General features: G+C 37.9%; 1 protein-coding gene across 1 annotated transcript in view; it reads left to right on the top strand.

Moving 5' to 3' along the window:
• The window catches only part of LOC123394146, a 36998-nt gene extending 19967 nt beyond the window's left edge, over positions 1-17031 (top strand). Inside the window, 2 exon segments of the mRNA XM_045087819.1 lie at positions 16255-16669; positions 16671-17031. Coding sequence (XP_044943754.1) covers positions 16255-16669; positions 16671-16988 — 733 coding nt within the window. The 3' untranslated portion in view covers positions 16989-17031.
• The last annotated feature ends 4959 nt before the right edge of the window (positions 17032-21990 follow it).

Raw genomic sequence — 21990 nt, 5'->3', positions numbered from 1 at the left:
ACAAAACAGATTAACATAAGGGAAGGGAAGGAAAGATAAAACAAAATGATAATGGAGAAGGAGGCAGACCATATGAAAGGCTGAACTCTAGAAAAGAAACTGAAGGTTGCTGGATGGGAGGTTGGTGGGGGGAAGGGGTAATTGGGTGATTGGCATTAAGGACATAACCTGATATAATGAGCACTGGGTGCTATATGCAACTGATGAATCACTAAATTCTACTCCTAAAAATAGTAATACAGTATATGCTAACTGAACTGAATTTAAGAATAAAAAAAAAGTCTGTGATTCCTTTGCTAAGATGTGCTGAGCTCTATCACAATTGTGTGACTTAAATGAGCTATAAATTAGTGTTCATTCTTTCCTATAGATAATTCTCATTGTTCTTTAGTGTAAATTAACCGAGCCTTATTAAGTGTGGCTAACTGTCAGGCTAAGGATACACGGACAAAACCAAACCCAGAGACCCTCAAAGAGCTCAAACCAGTGGAGAAGTTTAATATATAAACACCCTGTTACAGATGAAGGCGATTGCAATGAAAAGATCACACAGAAGTGGGGTGGTAGCATGGAAGAGTAAAGGATTAACTTCGTTTGAATTTTCTGGGGAAGATTCTTATAGAAGATGACTTCTGAGGGGCACCTGGATGGCACAGTCAGTTGAATACCCACCTCCTGTTTGCAGGTCAGCTCATGGTCTTGGGGTTGACGGATGGAGTCCTGTGTCAGACTCTGCACTAAGTGAAGAGTCTGCTTGAGTTTTTCTTTCCCTCTCCTTCTGCCCCTCTGCTCAGGCTCACTCACTCTGACTCAAATAAATAAATATTAAAAAAAAAAAAAAAAAGGATGACCTCTGAGATTATTTTTGAAAGATAAACATGAATTCACGAGATTGGAAGGGCCAAAGAGCATTCCAAGCATTTGGTAGGTCCTGGAGACTTCTCCCTCCTGGCATGTAATTATAAGCTGTCCCGCACTGCTGGTGTATAAAGTAAGAGTGGGGCCTGTGGGACCTGAGGCTGAAGAGGCAAAGGCAGATTAAAGAACCTCACGTGTGCCTGTTACAGTTTGAATTCAGCACAAAGCCACTAAGGAATCATTGGTGGGTTTCAGTTCTCGGAGATAAAGTATGTATTATATTCAAGTTTGAAACTGATGATGTTGGTAACAGATGGATTAACCAAACACCCTAAAAGGGCCTCTAGAGATCATACATGATCTGGCTCCTTTGTATTTCTCCAGCTTGATTTTGAGTCATCCTCTTCTGTCCTCTATCTGGTAACACGAAACCACATTCGGTTCTCTTTTCTGGGCATTTGTACAAGTGGTCCCTTTGCTTGGAAATTCTTTCTTTTCATTTTGAGGGTCTAACTCTTCAACTTATCTTTTAGAGCTTAACAGGAAGATAATTTCTGTTGGAAAGCTTGCACTAACCCTCAAAAATTGGAGCTACCCATCTACCATGTGGTACTTAGTCTGCTTGTACTTCCCTTCTCAAAGCACTTACTTCACTGTCACGTGACCAACTGCCTGTTGATTTTCTCTCCAGATACTGTGAATTTTCTAAGGGCAAGCTTGATGGCCTGTGTATCTACAATACCTAGTGCAGCCCTGCAAAAGAGACAGTGTTTGAAAATAAGCTCTTGAATGGGTGCTGAATATCAAGTGTGCAGCTAGCAGTAGATCAATTGGGTGACCAATGATAAAGGTCTGAACTGAAGAGGGTTAGGATCACTAAAACTTGGTGACTTGCCAGAGTTAAAGAGGAAAGAAAAAAAGGTAAAAGATTAAGTAGTGAAGGATAGTTACCAATTTTTAAGAAAATAGGTAGGACAACACAACCATGGTTGCCTATAAACTCTCTCTCTCTGACCTCTCTCCTATTGCTCCTACCTCAGTTTTCCCAAAATGCGAGACTTACTCTTGCTTCACAATGGGCAACTGCTGTTCCTTCATCCTGGAAAAATATTCCCCAAATGTCCCCATGGCTTGCTCCCTCACCTCCTCAGATCTTTGCTCAAATGGTAACTGTATAGTGATGGCTTCCCTGAGCATCCCACTTAGAATTATAACCCTATCCACATCTTGGCTCTCCTTAGTCCTCTTCCCTCCTCTATTTTTCCCCACAGAATTTATATCAGACACACAACAGATTTATTTGCTTTGTCTTTTCCACTACAGATGTGTTCCCTGAGGGGTAAATATTTGTTAATTTGTTTACTTCACTACTGTACCCTCAGGGGCTAGGACATAGTAGGCATTCAATATATGTTTAATTAATGATTGAACAAGTGAATTAACAGTAGCATCAACATCGGTACAGAGTGGGGAAAAAGTATGCAGAAAATGATTATGTGCACTTTTAAATATGCTCAATTAGAAGAGGTCACTGAGAAGAAAGACAAAATTGGAAGAGTAGCAGGGGGACCCTGGGTTTGCTTTATCCCTCAAACAGAGGAGCTCAACATCAAATCATTTTGAACAACTAGGAAATAGATTTGAGGATTAAGAAAATAATCTGCGTAACTGGAGGGAAAGTGGCAGATGTGAGGTTTGGAGCTATGAACTAGGGGAGAGAAAAGCTGTGGTGCTGGGAAAGGGAGGGAGCCATTTGTGTAGAGTGAAGCCAGGGAGAGAGAGAGAGAGGGCAGGAGAAAGAACAGCATATAGGGTTCCTGCAATATGCTGGGGTGAGGGGATCCCCTGAATGGCACTGAGAGAAATCACTCCCCCTCCTGGAGTACATGTGGAAGAGGGATTTTGCTTTTCTGTGGACAAAAGGCCCCCTAGGAGCCACTGAGTGGCTGTTTAGCAGCAGGGGACAGAAGCATGTGTAGAGGGCAGATATGCTGGTCACAGCTTTCCACTGTGGGGCCCAACAGACTCCACTCTGTGTGACTGCCTTTATGGGACAGAATGGTGCTGGGCAAGCTGCAAGCCTCTCCTCCTAGGGAGAGAAGCAGGTCCACACCTTGCTGGGTCCTTTAAGATTTGGAGTTTTCAATACCAGCCATGGGACAAAGATAAAACACATAACTGTGGCATAGCGTGTGCAGATGGCCAGGCACAGGGAAGTTGAGGTGCAGTGATATGATGAAAGCCTGGAACACAGGAGAAGAAGTTGTTCACTTTTTTACCAGGGCCTCCTAAACAGTAGCAGCTGTGAGTTTTCCCCCAGGTTGAGATGGTGGGGTGATAGGATCTTCCACACATTCCCTTCCCCCCACCACCATGGTTGGACTTAAGAGAGAAACAGAACCTCCAGGGGAGGCTGGAGTCCCTTACACCAAACCCTGCCCTTGTGCACCCAACAGCGGCAAGTTTTCTAAGGCAGGTCTGACTGTGAACCAGCACAGGGGGCCTCTCCCTCAGAACAACATACGCTGCCCCACATGTACCAGGTCTACTAATCACAGAGTGCTCTAAAGCATCAGCTTCAGTTCTGGTGGAAATAGGACCAGGTTTTCTTTTCTTAAGAATTCTTTTATTTCTTTATTCTTTATTTTCTTCTTCCTTTGGCATTAGGCTTATAGTTTTGTGTTTATTTGTTGGTTTGTTTCTTTTTTTCCTTTATAGGATCAGCCTTTGTTGTTGTTGATTCCCCCCCCCCTTTTCCTTCCTTCTTTCTCATTATTTGGAATCAGGGTTATAGTTGTTTGTCTGTCTGTTTTTTCTTCCTTTTCCTTTTCTCTTTTCTTAGATCAGCCCCTTTTTTAAAAATTTTTTTTTTTAAATTAGGCTTATCTCAACAAACAAATCAAAGCACACCTAGTGAAAGGTTCAACCACCTCCCACTGCAAGCACGGAGGAAGTCTGAGCAAACTGACCTGTGGAAAAGGGCAGCCAAAACACTACATCAGAGTGCACACAGCATACAACAGAAACACTTCCTGAAGTGCAAGACCCTGGACAGTGTGTGACCCCTTCTTAATATAGTATTCCTCTCAGGAGCAGGAAACCTAACATTCTTTCATGACATGCAAAAGACAGAAACCTAGACATAAAGACAAGACAGAGGGATTCTCCCTAAAAGAAATAGCAGAAGAAATCACAGCCAGGGATTTCTCAAAACAGATGTAATCAATATATCTGAACAAGAATTTAGAATGACAGTCATAAGAATACTACCTGGGCTTCAAAGCAGCATAGAAGACACCAGAGAAATCCTCACTGCAGAGATAAAAAACTAGTCATGCTGAAATAAAAATGCTATAGCTGAGATGCAGAACCAACTGGATGTAATCACAATGAGGATGGAAGAGGCAGAGAACCAAATAGGTGATAGTGAAAATTATGGAAAATAACGAAGCTGAAAAGAAGAGGGAAAGAAAACATCATGAATACAAACTTAGGGAATTTAGTGATTCAACAATGTGCAATATTATCTGTATCCCAGGAGTCTCAGAAGAATAAAAGTGTGAAAATGGGGCAGAAAGTTTATTTGAACAAATTATAGCTGACAATTTCCCTAATCGGGGGAAGGAAAACAGGCATTTATGTCCAAGAGTCACAGAGAACTCCCCTCAAAACCCAAACAGAACAGGTCAACACCAAGATATATTAGAGTGAAACTCACAAAACAAAAAAAGATAAAGTGAGAATTCTGAAAGTAGCCAGGGGCAAAAGGTCCTTAACCTACAAGGGTGGACACATAAGGTTAGCTGCAGACCTGTCCCCAAAAACGTAGCAGGCCAGAAATAAGCAGCATGATATATTCAACACGCTGACTGGGAAAAATCACACAGCCAAGCGGCAAAGCTGTCATTAAGAATGGAGGGAAAGATAAAGAGTTTCCAAGATAAGCAAAAACTAAAAGAGTTCATGAACACTAAACCAGCTCTGCAAGTAATACTAAAAGGGATTCTTAGAGCAGGAAATAGATACCAAAAGTGACAGGAACTTTTTAAACCATTTTTAGAAGGAACACAGACAATCTACAGGAACAGCGATTTTACAAGTAATACAATGGCACTAAATTCCTATCTATCAATAATTACTCTGAATGTAAATAGGCTCAATGCTCTAATCAAAATACACACGGCTTCAGAATGGATTAAAAAAGAAAAAAAAAAACCCACCAAGATGCTGCTTACAAGAGACTCATTTTAGACCAACTGACACCTCCAGACTGAAAGTGAGGGGTGGAGGACCAGGCTAATGGATACCGTGCTAATGAATCATGCTAGTGGACATCATAACAAAGCTGGAATAGCCATACTTACATCAGAAAAACTATATTTTAAACCAAAGACTGTAGTAAGAGATGAAGAAGAGTACTGTATTATAATAAAGGGGTCTATCCAACAAGCTCTAACAGTTACAAATATTTATACCTCCAACTTGGGAGCAGCCAAATATATAAATCAATTAGTAACAATCTTAAAGGAACTCATTGATAATAATATGATAGTAGGAGGGGCCTTTGACACCTCACTCACTCCAATGGACAGATCATCTTAAGGAGATCAACAAGGAAATAATGACTGAATGGCACACAGGACCAGATGGACTTAAGGGACATATTCAGAGCATTCCATCCTGAAGCAGCAGAATACATATTCTTTTTGAGTGCACATGGAACATTCTCCAGAAGAGATCACATACTGGATCACAAATCAGGCCTCAACAAGCACAGGAAGACTGAGATCATACCATACATATTTTCAGACCACAGTGCTAGGAAACTTGAAGTCAACCACAAGAAAAAATTTAGAAGGACCACAAATGCATGGAGGTAAAAGAACATCCTACTAAAGAATGAATGGGTTAAGCAGGAAATTAAAGAAATTAAAAAAAAAAATTGGAAGCAAAAGAAAATGAAAACACAACAGTCCAAAACTGCAGCAAATGCAGTTATAAGGAATTTTATCGCAATATAAGCCTTTCTCAAGAAGAAAAGTCTCAAATACACAACCTTAACTTACACCTAAAGAAGCAGGAAAAAGAACATCAAATTAAGCCCAGAATCAGCAGAAGAAGGGATATAACTATGATTAGAGCAGAAATAAATGATATACAAGTAAAAAAAAAAAATTAGGACACATCAATGAAAGTAGGACCTGGTTCTTTGAAAGAATTAACACAATTGTTAAATCCCTAGGCCAGACTTACCAAAAAGAAAAGAGAAAGGACACTAATAAATAAAATCACAAATGAAACAGGAGAGCCCATAACCAGCAATGAAGAAATTCAAATAATTACAGGAGAATCTTATATAAGCAATTATATGCCAAAATATATAAACTACCAAATATATGGAAATATATAAACTACCAAAACTGAAATAGGAAGGAATAGAAAATCTGAACAGACCCATAACCAGCAAAGAAATTAAATCAATCATCAAAAATAACCCAAAACACAAGGTCCAGGGCTGGATGACTTCCCAGTGGAATTCTACCAAACATTTTAAAGAAGAATTAATACCTATTCCTCTGAAGCTGTTTAAAAAAGTAGAAAAGGAAAGGAAAAAACTTCAAAACTCATTCTATGAGGCCAGCATCACCTTGATTGCAAAACCAGACAAACACCTCATTAAAAAGAATTACAGACCGATATGGCCAATGATCATGTGCAAAAATTCTCAACATGATTCTAGCCAATCAATTTCAACAGTAAATTAAAAGGACTATTCACCAAGATCAAGTGCAATTTATTCCTGGGCTACAGGGGTGGTTCAATTTCCGCAGGTCAATCAACACGATACACCACATTAATAAAAGGATAAGAATCATATGATCCTCTCAACAGACGCAGAAAAGCATTTGAAAAAAGTACAGCATCGTCCTCGAAAAAAACCCTCAAGAATGTAGGGATAGAAGAACATACCTCAACATCATAAAGGCTGTATACAAAAGACTAAGAGCTAATATGATCTTCAATGGGGAAAACTGAGAGCTTTACCCCTAAGGTCAGGAACATGATAGGGATGTCCACTCTTACTGTTATTGTTCAACACAGTCCTGAAAATCCTAGCCTCAGCAATCAGACAACAAGAAGAAATAAAAAACATCCAAATTAGCACAGAAGAAGTCAAACTTTTCACTCTTCTCAGACAACATGATACTTTATGTAGAAAACCTTTATGTAGAAAGATTCCACCAACAAATTGCTAGAACTGATATATGAACTCAGCAAAGTCACAGGATACAAAATGGACATTCAGAAATCTGCTGCATTTCTATACACCAATTATAATAAAACAGCAGAAAGAGAGATCAAGGAATCAATCCCATTTACAATTACATCAAAGACAATAAGATACCTAGAAATAAACCTAACCAGAGAAATAAAAGTTCTGTACCGTGAAAGCTAGAGAACACATATAAAAGAAACTGAAGAAGGCACAAAGGAATGGAAAAACATTCCATGTCATGGATTGCAAGAAAAAAAATACTATTGTTAAATGGTCTATTCCACCCAAAGCAATCTACATATTCAATGCAATCCCTATCAAAAATAACACCAGCATTTTTCACAGAGCTAGAACGAACAACTATAAAATTTGTATGGAACCAGACAAAACTCTAAATAACTAAAGTGATGTAGAAAAAAAAAAAAAAAAAGAAAGGCTGGAGGCATCACAATTCCGGACTTTAAGCTCTATTACGAATCTGCAGTCACTAAGACAGTATGGTATTGGCACAGAACAGACATATAGATCAAAGGAACAGAAAAGAGAAACCAGAAATGGACCCACAAGTGTAAGGTCAACTAATCTTCAACAAAGCAGGAAAAAATATCCAATGGGAAAAAGACACTGTCTTTAAAAAATGGTGTTGGAAAAAACTGGACAGTGACAGGCAGAAGAATGGCACCAGACTACTTTCTTACACCACACACAAAAATAAATTAAAAGTGGATGAAAGACCTAACTGTGACACAGGAAACCATCAATATTCTAGAGAAGAACACAGGCGGCAACCTCTTTGACCTCGGCCATAGAAATTTCTTACTAGACATATCACTGGAGGCAAGGGAAACAAAAACAAAGATGGACTATCAGGACCTCATCAAGACAAAAAGCTTTTGCACACTGAAGGAAACAATCAACAAAACCAAAAGGCAACCGATGGAATGGGAGAAGGTTTTTGCAAATGACATATCAGATAATGGGCTAGTATCCAAAATCTATAAAGAACTTCTCAAACTCAACACCCCAAAAAACAAATAATCCAGTTAAGAAATGGGCAGAAGACTTGAATAGAACCTTGTCCAAAAAAGACTTTCAGATGGCTAATAGACACATGAAAAGAGGCTCAACATCTTGCATCATCAGGGAAATACAAATCAAAACCAAAATGAGATACTACTTCACACCTGTCAGGATGGTTAAAATTACCAACTCAGAAACAACAGGTGTCTGTGAGGGTGCAGAGAAAGGGGAACCTTCTTGTACTGTTAGTTAAAAGGCAAATTGGTGATCCACTCTGGAAAACAGTATGGATTTTCCTCAGAAAGTTAAAATGCGAGCTACCCTATGACCCAGCAATTGTATTATTAGTTATTTATCCAAAGGATACAAAAATTCTGATTTGAAGGGGCACATGCACCCCACGTTTATAGCAGTACTATCAATAATAGCCAAATTATGGAAAGAGCCCAGATGTCCATTAACAGATGAATGGATAAAGAAGATGTGGTATATGTACAATGGAATACTACTTGGTATCAGAATGAATGAAATCTTGCCACTTGCAATGATATGGATGGGACTAGAGGGCATTATGTGAAATAAGTCAGTCAGAGAAGGACCAATACTCTGTGATTTCACTCATATGTGCAATTTCAGAAAAACTGTTAAACAAAGAGGAAGGGAAGGAAAAATAAAATAAGATAAAAAAGCAGAGAGGGAGGCAAACCACAAGAGACTCTTTAATGTAGACAAGAAGCTGACAGTTGCTGAAGGGGAGGTGGGTGGGAAAATGGGCTCGATGGGTGATGGACATTATGGAGGACACTGGTTTGAATGTGAACTCGGTGTTGTATGCAGCTGACGAATAACTGGATTCTGTTCTTGAAAGCAGAGCCACACTCTATGTTACCTAACTTGAAATTTAAGAGAAGAAAGAAAGGGGGGAAGGGAGGGGGCGGACGGACGACGGGAGGAGGAAGGAAGGATGGAGGAAAGAAAGAAGCAAAGGAACAAAGGATATAAAGGAGTGCCCAGAAAAACAAGTAAATGGTTCAGAAACTTGCAAATGTGTTTAACTAATTCCAAAGACATGCCCATCACAGTTACATGTACCATTTTTCAACCATTAGTAGATTAGTAGAGATTAAAGATTTGGAAAAGACCCACCTAATTCATGTTTTTGGGTTAAAGTCACAATACAAATGCATACCCACATACCATATAAATACTTAAGGCTATAAATGAAGCAAACTCGAAAAGAAAATGCATTCCTTTCTCTCACTTTAAAAAAGAAAGAGGTCTCTGAGCAATACAACTGGTGCTCCGGGAAAAGGTTTCAGCTAGTATAAGAAGCATTATCATACTCACAAACAATGTGCACGGGAAAAAGAAAAATTTAAAAAGCTATAGAAATTGGGAAACAACAATATTTAAGGTTTGGGCAAAGGAAGAAGAATAAGCAAAAGGGGAGCCTGGGTGACTCAGTGGGTTAAAGCCTCTGCCTTCGGCTGAGGTCATGATCCCAGTGGGTTAAAGCCTCTGCCTTCGGCTCAGGTCATGATCCCAGGGTCCTGGGATGGAGCCCCGCATTGGGCTCTCTGCTCAGCGGAGAGCCTGATTTCCTTCCTCTCTCCCTGCCTGCCTCTCTGCCTAGTTGTGATCTCTGTCTGTCAAACAAATAAATAAATAAATAACCTGGGGGGAAAAAAAAGGCTAAGAACAATGCCAGAAAAGGAGAAAGGAGAGAATTTGAAGAGGTTCAGTAGTATCCAGTGTAAGACAAACTATAATAAAGGACTGACTTTAGTCAATGCAGTTTTAGAGGATCACAAAGTAACAATGACGAATAACCACCACTTATTGAACAATCACTTATAGGTATATTCAAGGGGGTGATTCAAATGTACTATCGCTAATCTTCCCAACCACATTACCAAGTACCTCTCCTATTATCCAAATTTTATAGAAGAAAACTTAGGCTAAGTAAGATGAAGTGTCTCATATGTTACAGATGAACAAAAAGTGGAGGAGCTAAGGTTTGAGTCCTAGTAAAAATATACCTTATAAAATGTTTTGTTCATATGACACTCTTGATGTAAATTCCACATGCATAAATTTTTGAGGTACAAAAATCTTGCCACTTTAAATACCAACAGTCACATATTTTAAAGATCTTTAAAAGAATTGTTAAAAAAAGCCTTATACTTGATCATTTATGAATGCCATTATGAATGTCAATTGCTGTATTTATGCCTTTGGGAACAGTTAGAGTCGTTTAGATTTTTTTTGCTTTTATGATGAAAGGCACTATGTTTAGATTTTTTTTTTTTTTTTTTTTTTTTTTTTTTGAGAATCTGTGTCTTCATTTTATGATTTTATTTTTGCCTATGGGCTAGAACCATGCTAAGTGCTATACATATATCCTCTCAGGTAATCCTCACCATAACCTTATGATTTAAGTTCTAGTATAAGAAAAAAGAGGAGAGAGTAAATAACTTATCCAATGTCACATATTCAGTCCTAGCAGAGGTTTTAGGTCTCTGAGCCTCCAACTCCAAAGCTCTTAATCTTAATTCTGACTCAGCTGTTTTCCAGGGTGATATGCCAATGAGGTCCTTAGTCACTTTGCAGATAGACCAGATTTCCGGATAAGTATTGCCCTAAATGAACTCTGAGATATTCAACTTCCAAAAATTTGCTGTTAATTGGGGAAAAAAAAGTTAACCTTTTAGATATTTGGACAAATGCTAACAATTTAAGAAAAAAAAAAAAGGAAGCATCAGTATTTGTGAGTACTCTGTCATAATAGTTTAATAATTGCATTAATTTCCTATTTGTTACCAAATTACCATAAATTCATACTTTAAAACAATGCTTTTTATTACCTTGTTGTTGTATAGGGTCAAGTAACCTTGTATAGGTCTCACTGAGTTAAGGCTGGGGACAGCTGCATTCCTTTCTATGGGCTCTTTGGGGGAACCTTCCTTTTCCAGATTCTTGAGATGGCACATCTTCCTTGGCTTATGGTTCCTTTCCTCCATTTTTAAAGCCACAAGAGCAAAATGAGTCTTTATCACATGAAATATATTTCACCTTCTTTCCTGCACTCCTCTTGCTCTTTTAAGAACCCCTGTAATTGGGCGCCTGGTGGCTCAGTGGTTTAAAGCCTCTGCCTTTGGCTCAGTTCATGATCTCAGGGTCCTGGGATCGAGGCCCGCATCGGGCTTTCTTCTCAGTAGGGAGCCTGCTTCCCTCTCTCTCGATCTGCCTCTCTGCCTACTTGTGATTTCTGTCTGTCAAATAAATAAATAAAATCTTAAAGAACCCCTGTAATTACACTGGGCCCACCTGTATAATCTAGAATACTCTCCCTCTTAAGGTTAGCTGATTAGCAACTTTGACCCTATCTGTAACCTTAATTCGCCTTAGGCTGTGTAAGGTAACATACTCACAGGTTCTGCAGATCAGAACATAGGCACCTTTGGGGAACTCGTATTCTGAATACCACAGTAAATAAGAAAATTCTCACCTATAGCATAGTATGTTCCTACTATTGGAGAACAGGATGGAGAACATGTGTTCTCCATTTCTTTTTATTTTTTTTTTTAACCAATAGAAGGAGAGGGAAAAAGATACTAGGCTGATTGGGAAATACGAATTTGGATTATACTATTTGCAGAAATATTTAGGCTGAATTTTTAAAATTTATCTTGCAGATCTTAAAAGTAGTCTTCAGATATCCTCAGTCTAGGCAATAAAACAGGGGCATATGCTGTGGTCCGGAAAGGTGCTTACTTTCTATAAAAAGTGAAAGGATCTGTTCGTTAGTCTTCATTCATCCCTTCACCCCTTGCCCTTGCAAGTTACACTTTCACCCTTCCTAGCAATGTCCATGGCCTCTAATTTACATATATGACCAAAATTCAAGCTATCTGAATGTAACCCATCTTTGATATTAGTGATTCCTCATACATCTTAGTGAAGCCTGCGGGTTTTCAGAGCTTTTTCTATACTTTAGAAAAACTAATTATTCCAACTAATTTTTCCAGCCCTAGAATCACATGAAGGAAACGTTTTTTAAGCCACGAGTGGAAAAAGTATTATTAACATTTTCTTATCAAAGCTCACCTTCCTCGGGGCGCCTGGGTGGCTCAGTGGGTTAAAGCCTCTGCCTTCAGCTCAGGTCATGATCTCAGGGTCCTGGGATCGAGCCCCGCATTGGGCTCTCTGCTCAGCGGGGAGCCTACTTCCCCCTCTCTCTTTGCTTGCCTCTCTGCCTATTGGTGATTTCTTTCTGTCAAATAAATAAATAAAATTTTTTTTTTAAAAAAAAGCTCACCTTCCTCTCTTTCCCTAATATGTCCTCCAAATTCTCAGAAAGTAACCTAATATTATTCCCACTTCCATTGTAATAAGTTGAACAGGGAAGACTTGCTAACCATAAATATTTAAAATAATAATTCAAAAATTGCTAAATAATTATTAAATAATAATTATATACTAACCTTTATTTTTTTAAAACTTTATGTTTCTAGTACTCTTTTTTTTAAGATTTTATTTATTTATTTGACAGACATCACAAGTAGGCAGAGAGGCAGGCAGAGAAGAGAGAAGAGCGAAGCAGCAGCTCCCCGCTGAGCAGAGAGCCAGATGCCCAGCTTGATCCCAGGACCCTGGGATCATGACCTGAGCCAAAGGCAGAGGCTTTAACCCACTGAGCCACCCAGGTGCCCCTAAACTAACCTTTATTACAATGCAACAAAAAAGAAACTGCAGAGGAATAAATTTAAAACAATAAGTTGTATCAATATAAAGAAAACACTGAAACTCTACTAAGAAAATAGAACATAAATGGAATAACATACCTTGCTGTTAGAATGAATATTGGAAGGATAACAACTCTCTTAAAATGAATACATTTTTACTTCACGGAAGTAGAGTTGTCCCAGACCAGCAGCATCAACATCACCCTTTGAATTTTAGGATACACAAATTCCAAGCCTCAACTCAGACTCAGTGAATTAGAAACTCTGAAGGTGAGGCCCCACAAACTATGTTTTAGCAAGCTTTCCGCAAGATTCTGACTGATAGGTGCAAAAATCTGAGATTCCTGTTTTAATGTTTTTTTTTTAAAGATTTATTTATTTATTTATTTGACAGAGATCACAATTAGGCAGAGAAGAAGGCAGAGAGAGAGGAAGGGAAGCAGGCTCCCCGCTGAGCAGAGAGCCAGATGCTCAGCTTGATCCCAGGACCCTGGGATCATGACCTGAGCCAAAGGCAGAGGCTTTAAAACCACTGAGCCACCCAGGCACCCATTTTAATGTAATTTTAACAAAAGTAACAACGTAAATTTTTCCTCAACAGGGAAATAGAAATAGACAAGCTGATTCTAAAGGTCATATGGAAAAATACCCATTAAAATGTTGGCAAAGAAATCAATGGAAAAGAATAGAGAGTCCATAAATATTCTCTCTACATAAAGGAATTTAGTACCTAAGAAGAGTGGCGTTTTATTTATTTTTTTTAAAGATTTTATTTATTTACTTGACAGACAGAGACCACAAGTAAGCAGAGAGGCAGGCAGAGAGAGAGGAGGAAGCAGGCTCCCTGCTGAGCAGAGAACCCGATGTGGGGCTCGATCCCAGGATGCTGGGATCATGACCCGAGCGCTGGGATCATGACCCGAGCCGAAGGCAGAGGCTTTAACCCACTGAGCCACCCAGGCGCCCCAAGAGTGGCGTTTTAAATCAGAGAGGAATGATGCAGAGACAACTGGTTAGCCCTCACAAACAATAAGCCACCCAAATAAATAACGAAATGGAACAATAAGTTCCTGGAAGAAATAAGAGATGAATTTTTATGAACTGAGAAGAAACAAATGCCCTTCTAAGCAAGACATACAGGTAGGAAGAAGACTGGGAAATCTGACTGACTGCTTAAAAAAAAAATTAACAAAGAAAAAAGTACTGTAAACCACACCATGTGACCAGTAATCAGCTAGAGAAAAGAATATTTGTAATATGTAAAACAGACCAAAAGTCCAACGACTCTAACTCACAAAGAGCATTACAAATTAAAACTCAATAAAAAAATGAGAGAAGGATATGAAAAGAGGTGCTGTGTGTGAAGCGAAGAAGACTCACAAACATATGAATATATGAAATATATGAGAAGGTATTATAAGAGAAGAGAAGTAAAACAATAAGGAGAAATTTTCATCTTTGAAATTGGCAAAACATACTTGATAATCCAATGTGGCAATGAGGAGAAACAGCATTCTCCTTTACCACAAACAGAAGCATAAACTGATGAAACATCATTGGAGGCAATTTTCCAACATCCATCAATATCTGAAAACAAACACACCTTACATTTCATAGTTAGGAACTTATCGTTCAGTAATAGCACACATGGTCAAAGAGATGGAAATGCCATGGTGTTCATCCCATCATTGTTTGAAATAACAAAATAGTAGACCAAACCAAGTGTCTGTTACTAGAAAATGTGTAAATAATGCCCTATTCATCTTACAATACCAAACAACCACAACAACAAACTGAAATAGCTCTATGTAGCAACATCTAAGGTAAATTACCAAGTTTAAAAAAATGGTGAATAATAGAGAGTACAGTATATTTCTATATGTATAAAGGAAATACAGATCTTTTGTCTCTCTATATACATGCTTCTCTAGGCATGTATTTATGAAAGACACACAGTAGCTGTTAACACTAGTTAATATTCTGGGAGTACCTGGGTGGCTCAGTCGTTAAGCATCTGCCTTCGGCTTAGGTCATGATACCGGGGCCTGGGATCAAACTCTGCAATGGGCTCCCTGCTCAGTAGGAAGCCTGCTTCTCTGCTTCTCTCTCTCTCTCGTTCCCCCTGCTTGTGTTAACTCTCTTGCTGTCTCTCTCTAATAAATAAATACACAATCTTTAAAAAAATATTCTGTTTGGGATCCAGGGTCGAGGTGTTTAGGGTAGAAACCTTATTTACAACACTTTTTTGTTCTATTTCTACTATTTGAATTGCTTTTCATTTTTTTAAATTTCACTATAGTGGATACACATTACATTAGTTTCAGGTGAAAATAGTATAGTAATTCAACAACTGTATACATTATGCTTTCCATGCCACAAGTATAGCTGCTAGCTGTCCCCATACATTGCTATTACAATATCATTGATTATATTCCCTACACTGTACCTTTTATTCCCATGACTTACTCACTCCATAACCGGAAGCCTGTATTTCGCTCGCTCCTTCGCGGTTTGGTCATCCCGCCCCACCCCCAGCCCTTCCCTTCTGGCCACCATCAGTTTGTTTTCTGTATTTATAGGTCTGATTCTGCTTTTTGTTTGTTTATTCATTTTGTTGTTTAAATTCTACATATAAGTGGAATCATATGGTATTTGTCTTTTAAAAAGTAGAGCTTAATGTTTGGAATGGTGGAGTAAAAGCAATAGCAACAATGGCAAAACTCTCAAAATCATCTTTTTCCAAACTCTGCAAATTGACTTCAGTTAGTTATCTCATTTTTCTCTTAATCCCATTCCCCTATCAGGTTCTGGAGTAGCAATGAAAACAAAGAGCCACACCACTCTGGTAGCTGGATAAACTCGCAGCCTATCAATACATATAGGATTAGGGTAGGTTTAGAATTCCCTGGAATGTCCATACCTAAAGAACTGTCAATATTTGCCTATCTAGCATCTCACCAAACGATTCCATTTTCAAGGCATTTTATTTCATGACTCAAGAGCTGCCTCTGTGCAAACAGTGTTACTTTGGAGCGCTTACGAAAGAAAATCAGTGGCAATTAGTTAGCACTGAAGCTGTTGGAGGGAACTTTAACGCTTGGGGCTGATGAGAGGCTGATCAAACAAACACAAATTAAAGGGAAAATTGAAGAATTAAGATGTCCACATGGAACCCTGAAAAACTTCAACATATTCCTGGGGTTCTAGAGGCTCATGTACATGCAAAGAGCTTAGTGCGTGACCATGAAAGACTTGAGAAGGCTCTGAGCTCTCATTTCTGGCTGACTTTGAGACTCTGTGCAAGCAGAAAGTGAAGGCTAAGGCCAAGGCAGGGTTGTGAACTGCCCGGTGGAGCACTGAGGGAACGCCCCGACAAATATACCAAGCCCCTCAGCAAAGGTTGAGAGACTTCTTAGTTCAACCTCCCATCAATCATTGGCTGACTGCTAAGGCACCAGAACAGAGACTTCAGTGCCCACACAACAAAGAACGGACTTTACAGAACCATCACTTAAAACACAGAGAGCAGCTTTCCGCGTCTCCCGCGGCGAGCGGCCGGTCGCAGCGGCGTGGTCGCGGCTTCCCGGCCCACAGCTTCTTCGCCGGCCCCGCCGCCGCCGCGCTCGCTCCTGCCTCTGGGCCGTGGGAAGGTGGTGGCCGGAACCGCGCCGGCGCCGCCGGCGTCTGCGGGGCTCTCTGCAGCGGGTACTGCATCTGCTTCGGCCGCAAGAGGCCGAGTGACCCCAACTTCGAGAACAGGCTTCGAGAAACGAAGAAAGAAACAAAAGCTTGCCAAGGAGAGAGCCGGACTTTGCAAGTTACCTGACCTTAAAGATGCCGAAGCTGTTCAGAGATTCTTCCTTGAAGAAATACAACTTGGGGAAGAGTTGCTAGCCCAAGGCGAATATGAGAAAGGTGTAGACCATCTGACAAATGCAGTTGCTGTGTGTGGACAGCCACAGCAGTGGCTGCAAGTGTTACAGCAGACTCTCCCACCACCAGTGTTCCAGATGCTTCTGACCAAGCTTCCAACAATTAGTCAGAGAATTGTAAGTGCTCAGAGCTTGGCTGAAGATGATGTGGAATGAGAACATGTCAACATAATCTCAATTAAAAATATTTTTAAAATCTGAAGTTGGAAGATGAGCAGCTCTGGGGGGAAAAGGGCAAATAGGCTTGTTACGGACTGTCCTACACTGAAATCTACCAAACTTAATTTTTACTTTGTGTAGATCCATTCGCCTGTTTTATTTATTTTTCCCAGTGAAAAGTGTATTTTGATACACTATGCTGTCCATTTTATAAATATACTGATTTACCAAAATATCATGGATTTTATTCCTAAAACGTGCAATTAAAGTGTACATATAACATCACATTACTTAGGTTAAAAATACTCAGTGCTTAGTTTTGAAAGATAGGCCGAAAAAGTAGAGGAGAAAGCTGAAGAATGCACGTTCTTTTTAAGCTCGTACATTTGCTCTCCATTAAAGAATTGGATGGAGTCTATCAAAACTGAGCATTAAAATCTTTGAGAGATTATTTTTTTCCTTTTAATCTCTTAAATATGATGTGAGAAGTGCTGCTGTGCTGTATTAATTCACCTCCTCCCCGTGTATTTGTCATTTTAATCGGTGGGCTTAATGTGTTCTGGATATTTATCGTATTTTAGATGTATGTAGTAAATAGCACCGGGAATTAAATCTATGTACATCCTTTTTCTAGCCATGTGAGCCTCACTAATTACTGTCTACCCTCTTTCCTCACTTAAAAAATGAGGGAATTGGTCTGCTAATTCAGAGAAGTGTCCCTTTCAGCTTTTAATTCATTTGTTTCTGTTAAGCACCACCATCTCCTGAGGGATATATTTGTTTGGACAACCAGGCCTTGCATTTTTTATACTCTGAAGTTTGCATGCTTGCCTGACTTAGTATTTCTGAACTGATTCTCCCCCCCCCCCACCCCCCTTTTTTTTTTTTAGATCTAACTTGTGTTGGTTTTCACTGAAATCATGCTGTTCTGTCATTACTCTTGTAAATCTGAAACTTAACCTTTAGGGTAACTGGGATGATAAACTTGTAAAATGTTTGTTCCCCTTTGCTTGTATCTTCAGTGTATCTCCTTAATCCTCCTTCAATCTCATTCATTTATCTTGTTATGATGAGAATAAGGTATAACCTTATGGCTGAAGACTTGGAAAGAATGAAGGTGTTCTCGAAATAGTGACATGTTATCTGCAGTCACAGGTTGAACATTAGGTCTGAAAAAATAAAGATCCTTGGTACTTAAAAAAAAAAAAAAAAACACATATCATAAATATCCAGTTTCTACAACAACAACAAAAAGAGATTATAATCAAACAAAAAAGCATAGCCTATAAACAGGAAAAATAGCAGTTAACAGAAACTGTCCCTGAGGAAACCCAAAAGTTGGATTTATTAGCCAAAGATTTTAAATCACCTATAATAAATAAGTTGAAAGAACTGAAAAAGAAATCATGTCTAAGAACTATGGGAAAGTATGCAAATGATGTCTCATCAAATAGAGAATAACAATAAAGAGATATAAATTATTATTCCTTTTATTTATAAAAGATTTTATTTTTAAGTAATGGTCTACACCCAGTATGGGGCTCAAACTCTAGAGTCACACGCTGTACTGACTGAGCTAGCCAGGCACCCTTATTATTTGAAATCGAAGAGAAATTCTGATGTTGAAAAGTATAACTAAAATGAAAAACTTCTCTAGTCTGAATAATATATTTATTATTTATATAATATAAAATGTAAATATAATAATATATTTATTATTTACGGAAGAAAGAATCAGTTAACTTGAAGACAATGAACTGAATACAGGTCAATTGAAACTATCCAGCATGAGAAGGAAACAGCAAAAGGAATGAGGAGAAATTAACAGAGCCTCAGACACCTGAGGGACACCATCCACCATCCCCAACATGTAAAATGGGAGTCCCGGAAAAAGAGAGAAGGACGGAGTGGCTGGGAAAGGTGGGAGAAAGAGAGAGAGAGAGGAGAGAGAGGAATATCTTAAGAAGGAGCAGATGGAATATCTTAGCAGGGAATTCTGTCTGCCTGTGCTTGCTCTCTCCCCCTCTCTCTCTCTGATAAATAAATAAAATTAAAAAAAAAAAAAAGAAATAATGACTAGAAACTCTCCAGATACAACAACAACAAAAAGAATTAGTCTTAGAATTCAAGAAGCTCAGTAAACTCGAGTACAATAAATCAACAAGATCTACGCTCAAACATTTCATAGTCAAAATGTCAAAAGAAAAGGACAAGAGACAATCTTGAAAACTGCAATGGAAAACGTGATCCTCAATAAAAGTAAAGACTGACTTCTCACTAGAAAGCATAGAGGCCAAATGGCACTGAGATGACATTATCCCAGGTGCTGAAAGAAAACAAAGAAAGAAGCAAAAAACAACTATTAACAAAGAATCTTACATCTGCAAAACCATTTTTAAAAATGAAAGAGAAATCAAGATATTTCTAAAAAACAAAAACTAAGAGAAGATGTTGCTAGTAGTTGTGTCCAAGAAGTGAGGAGAGTATTTCAGTCTAACACTAGACATACCTTTGTTTTACATAGGGAAACAAAAAGCACCAGTATTTACTATAAAAGTATATAGGTAAATATAAAAGTATAAATAGATATTTTCATTGCAATTCTCTTCTTCTCCTATATGATTTAAAACACAGCTATACAATTTTAAAACTGTGTTGATGAGTTTACAATGTATAAAAATGTAATGTATATGATAGTAATTGCACAAAGTAAAGGAAGTGAATGGAACTATACTGGAGCAAAGTTTCTGCAATGAAATTAAATTGGTATTAATCTAAACTAGATTATTTTATGTAAACATGCTAATAATAATCACCAGGACAACCATTAAGAAAACAATTCTAAAGCATACAGTAAAAGAAACGAAGAAATTAAAATGGTATACTAAAAAAAAATCTATCAAATACAGAGGAAGGCAATAATGAAGGAATGGGAACAATGGGTGAAGACATAAGAAACACAGCAACCAGGAAAATGGCAGGTGTAATTCTTAATTTTACAGTAATTACATTATATGTAAATGTAATAAACAATCTAAAATGGATTAAAAAACATGATACTATACTCTCACTCTCTGTAAAATATATATACTTGAGATTCAAGACAGAGATTGGTTAAAAAGGAAAACTATAAAACGATTATGCCATACAAACAATAATCAAAAGATTATTTTAATAATCTTGAGATTCAAGAATACTTGAGATTCAAGACAGAGATTGGTTAAAAAGGAAAACTATAAAACGATTATGCCATACAACAATAATCAAAAGAAAGTTGGAGTGTGTGTACTAGTATCAGAATAAACTTTAAGACAAAAATTTTCCCTAGAGACGAAGAACACTTTACAATAATAAAAGGATCAACCTATCAGAAAGTAATAACTATTATAAATATATGCATCTAACAAAAAAAGCCCTGATAAACCTGAAGGAAGAATTTACAGAACAGAAGGGAAAAATACACAATTAAACAATAATAACTGGAGACTTCAGTATCCCATTTTCAGTAACTAGCCAGAAAGTCAACAGGGAAATAGAAGACTGAAATAGTACTAAGAATCAACTAGAGGTAAGAGATTTATAGAATACTCTACCCAACATCAGAAGAATATCTTTCTTCTCAGATGTGCAGGGAATGGAAATGCACAGACGTGAGGAAGTTAAATGGCACACTTCTAAATAATCAACAAACAAGATATCCCAAGAGAAATCAGAAAATATTTTAATGAATAAAAACATAAACAAAAATATACCCAAACTGATGGGACTTAATTAAAGTAGTGCTTAGAGGGAAACTTACAGCTATAAATGCCCATATTAAAAAAAGAAAATCTCAAGTCAAATCAGGAACAAAGGAGGAATAACACTACCAACCACATAGAAATAAAAAAGGATTATAAGGGCATACTAACAATAATTACACTTCAAGAAATTAGAAAACCTAGATAAGACGCATATTTATTAAAGTGTTTTTGCTGTTGTTTTAAATGTTTGTGTATCTTAAGTTCTGCAAAGTGTCAAATCAACACACAATTAACTCCTGCCTTCATAGAAGTTGAGATATTGTATTTTTTAAATTGATTTTATTTTATTTTTTTAAATGTAACAAAAAAGTTTTTATTCTTTGATATATAAAACCAAGAAAACTTTAATGTGTAATACATCATAGTTTTTTTTTTTTTTTTTTTTTTTTTTTTAAAGAAAAAGGCAGAAGTGAAGATACGGGTACAAAAATACACTCAAGCAGCTGTTCCAGGAAACTCAGAACTCCTAAAATTATGAACAACAGAATACAAGTCTCAGAGGAGGCTTCTTTTTTTTTTTCTTTCTTTAAAAAATTATTCACATTTGCTTAGCTCAAACATGGTAAGAAACGTAATTTCCTTCTTGGTAACAGATCCCAGTACTCAACAAGATATTCAATAACCAGCAATAACTTAGTAAAAGAACATTTCATTGTGATAGTAAGTAGCATTAGGTTTTTGGTTCTATAATACTTACTGTTTTAAAAAAAAAAAAAAAAAAAAAAAAAAAAAAAAAAACAAAAAAAAAAACAAAAGAACAAAACAACCAAAACCACAAAAACACTTCTGACTGCTTGGGTGCCAGAAAAGATGCTCCTACGTTCACTGGCGCCCATCAATCTGGGTGTATCTGAGCTCTTGCCCCAGACCACAAAGAGAGAGCACCTTTGGTCTTTCCTGTGTTTAGGAACAAAAGCGCACAAATAGCAAAATCAAATATAGGCGTGGCAGACCAAAATTACTCAATAAAAAGTATTTCTGCCCAATAAATAGTTTCCAAAAGAAAAATAATTGGCTTTTACACTTAATGGATTCAGCAAAAATGAAGATGGTGAGATTGTGTTTTCCAGTTGGTGGCCTGAGCGTCCCGAGGCAGGACAGTTGCCACTGAGCAGCAGGTGGTGCCGGACCACAGGAGGAGCTGCTGTGTCTCCACCCAGAGGCTCCTAGAAAAACACGTTATTTGTAGGAAAGCT

The sequence above is a fragment of the Mustela putorius genome, unplaced genomic scaffold (assembly GCF_011764305.1).
Source record: "Mustela putorius furo isolate JIRA1106 unplaced genomic scaffold, ASM1176430v1.1 tig00001535_pilon_pilon_pilon, whole genome shotgun sequence".
NCBI classification, from domain to species: domain Eukaryota; kingdom Metazoa; phylum Chordata; class Mammalia; order Carnivora; family Mustelidae; genus Mustela; species Mustela putorius.
This window is presented reverse-complemented; position numbering and strand designations above follow the sequence as displayed.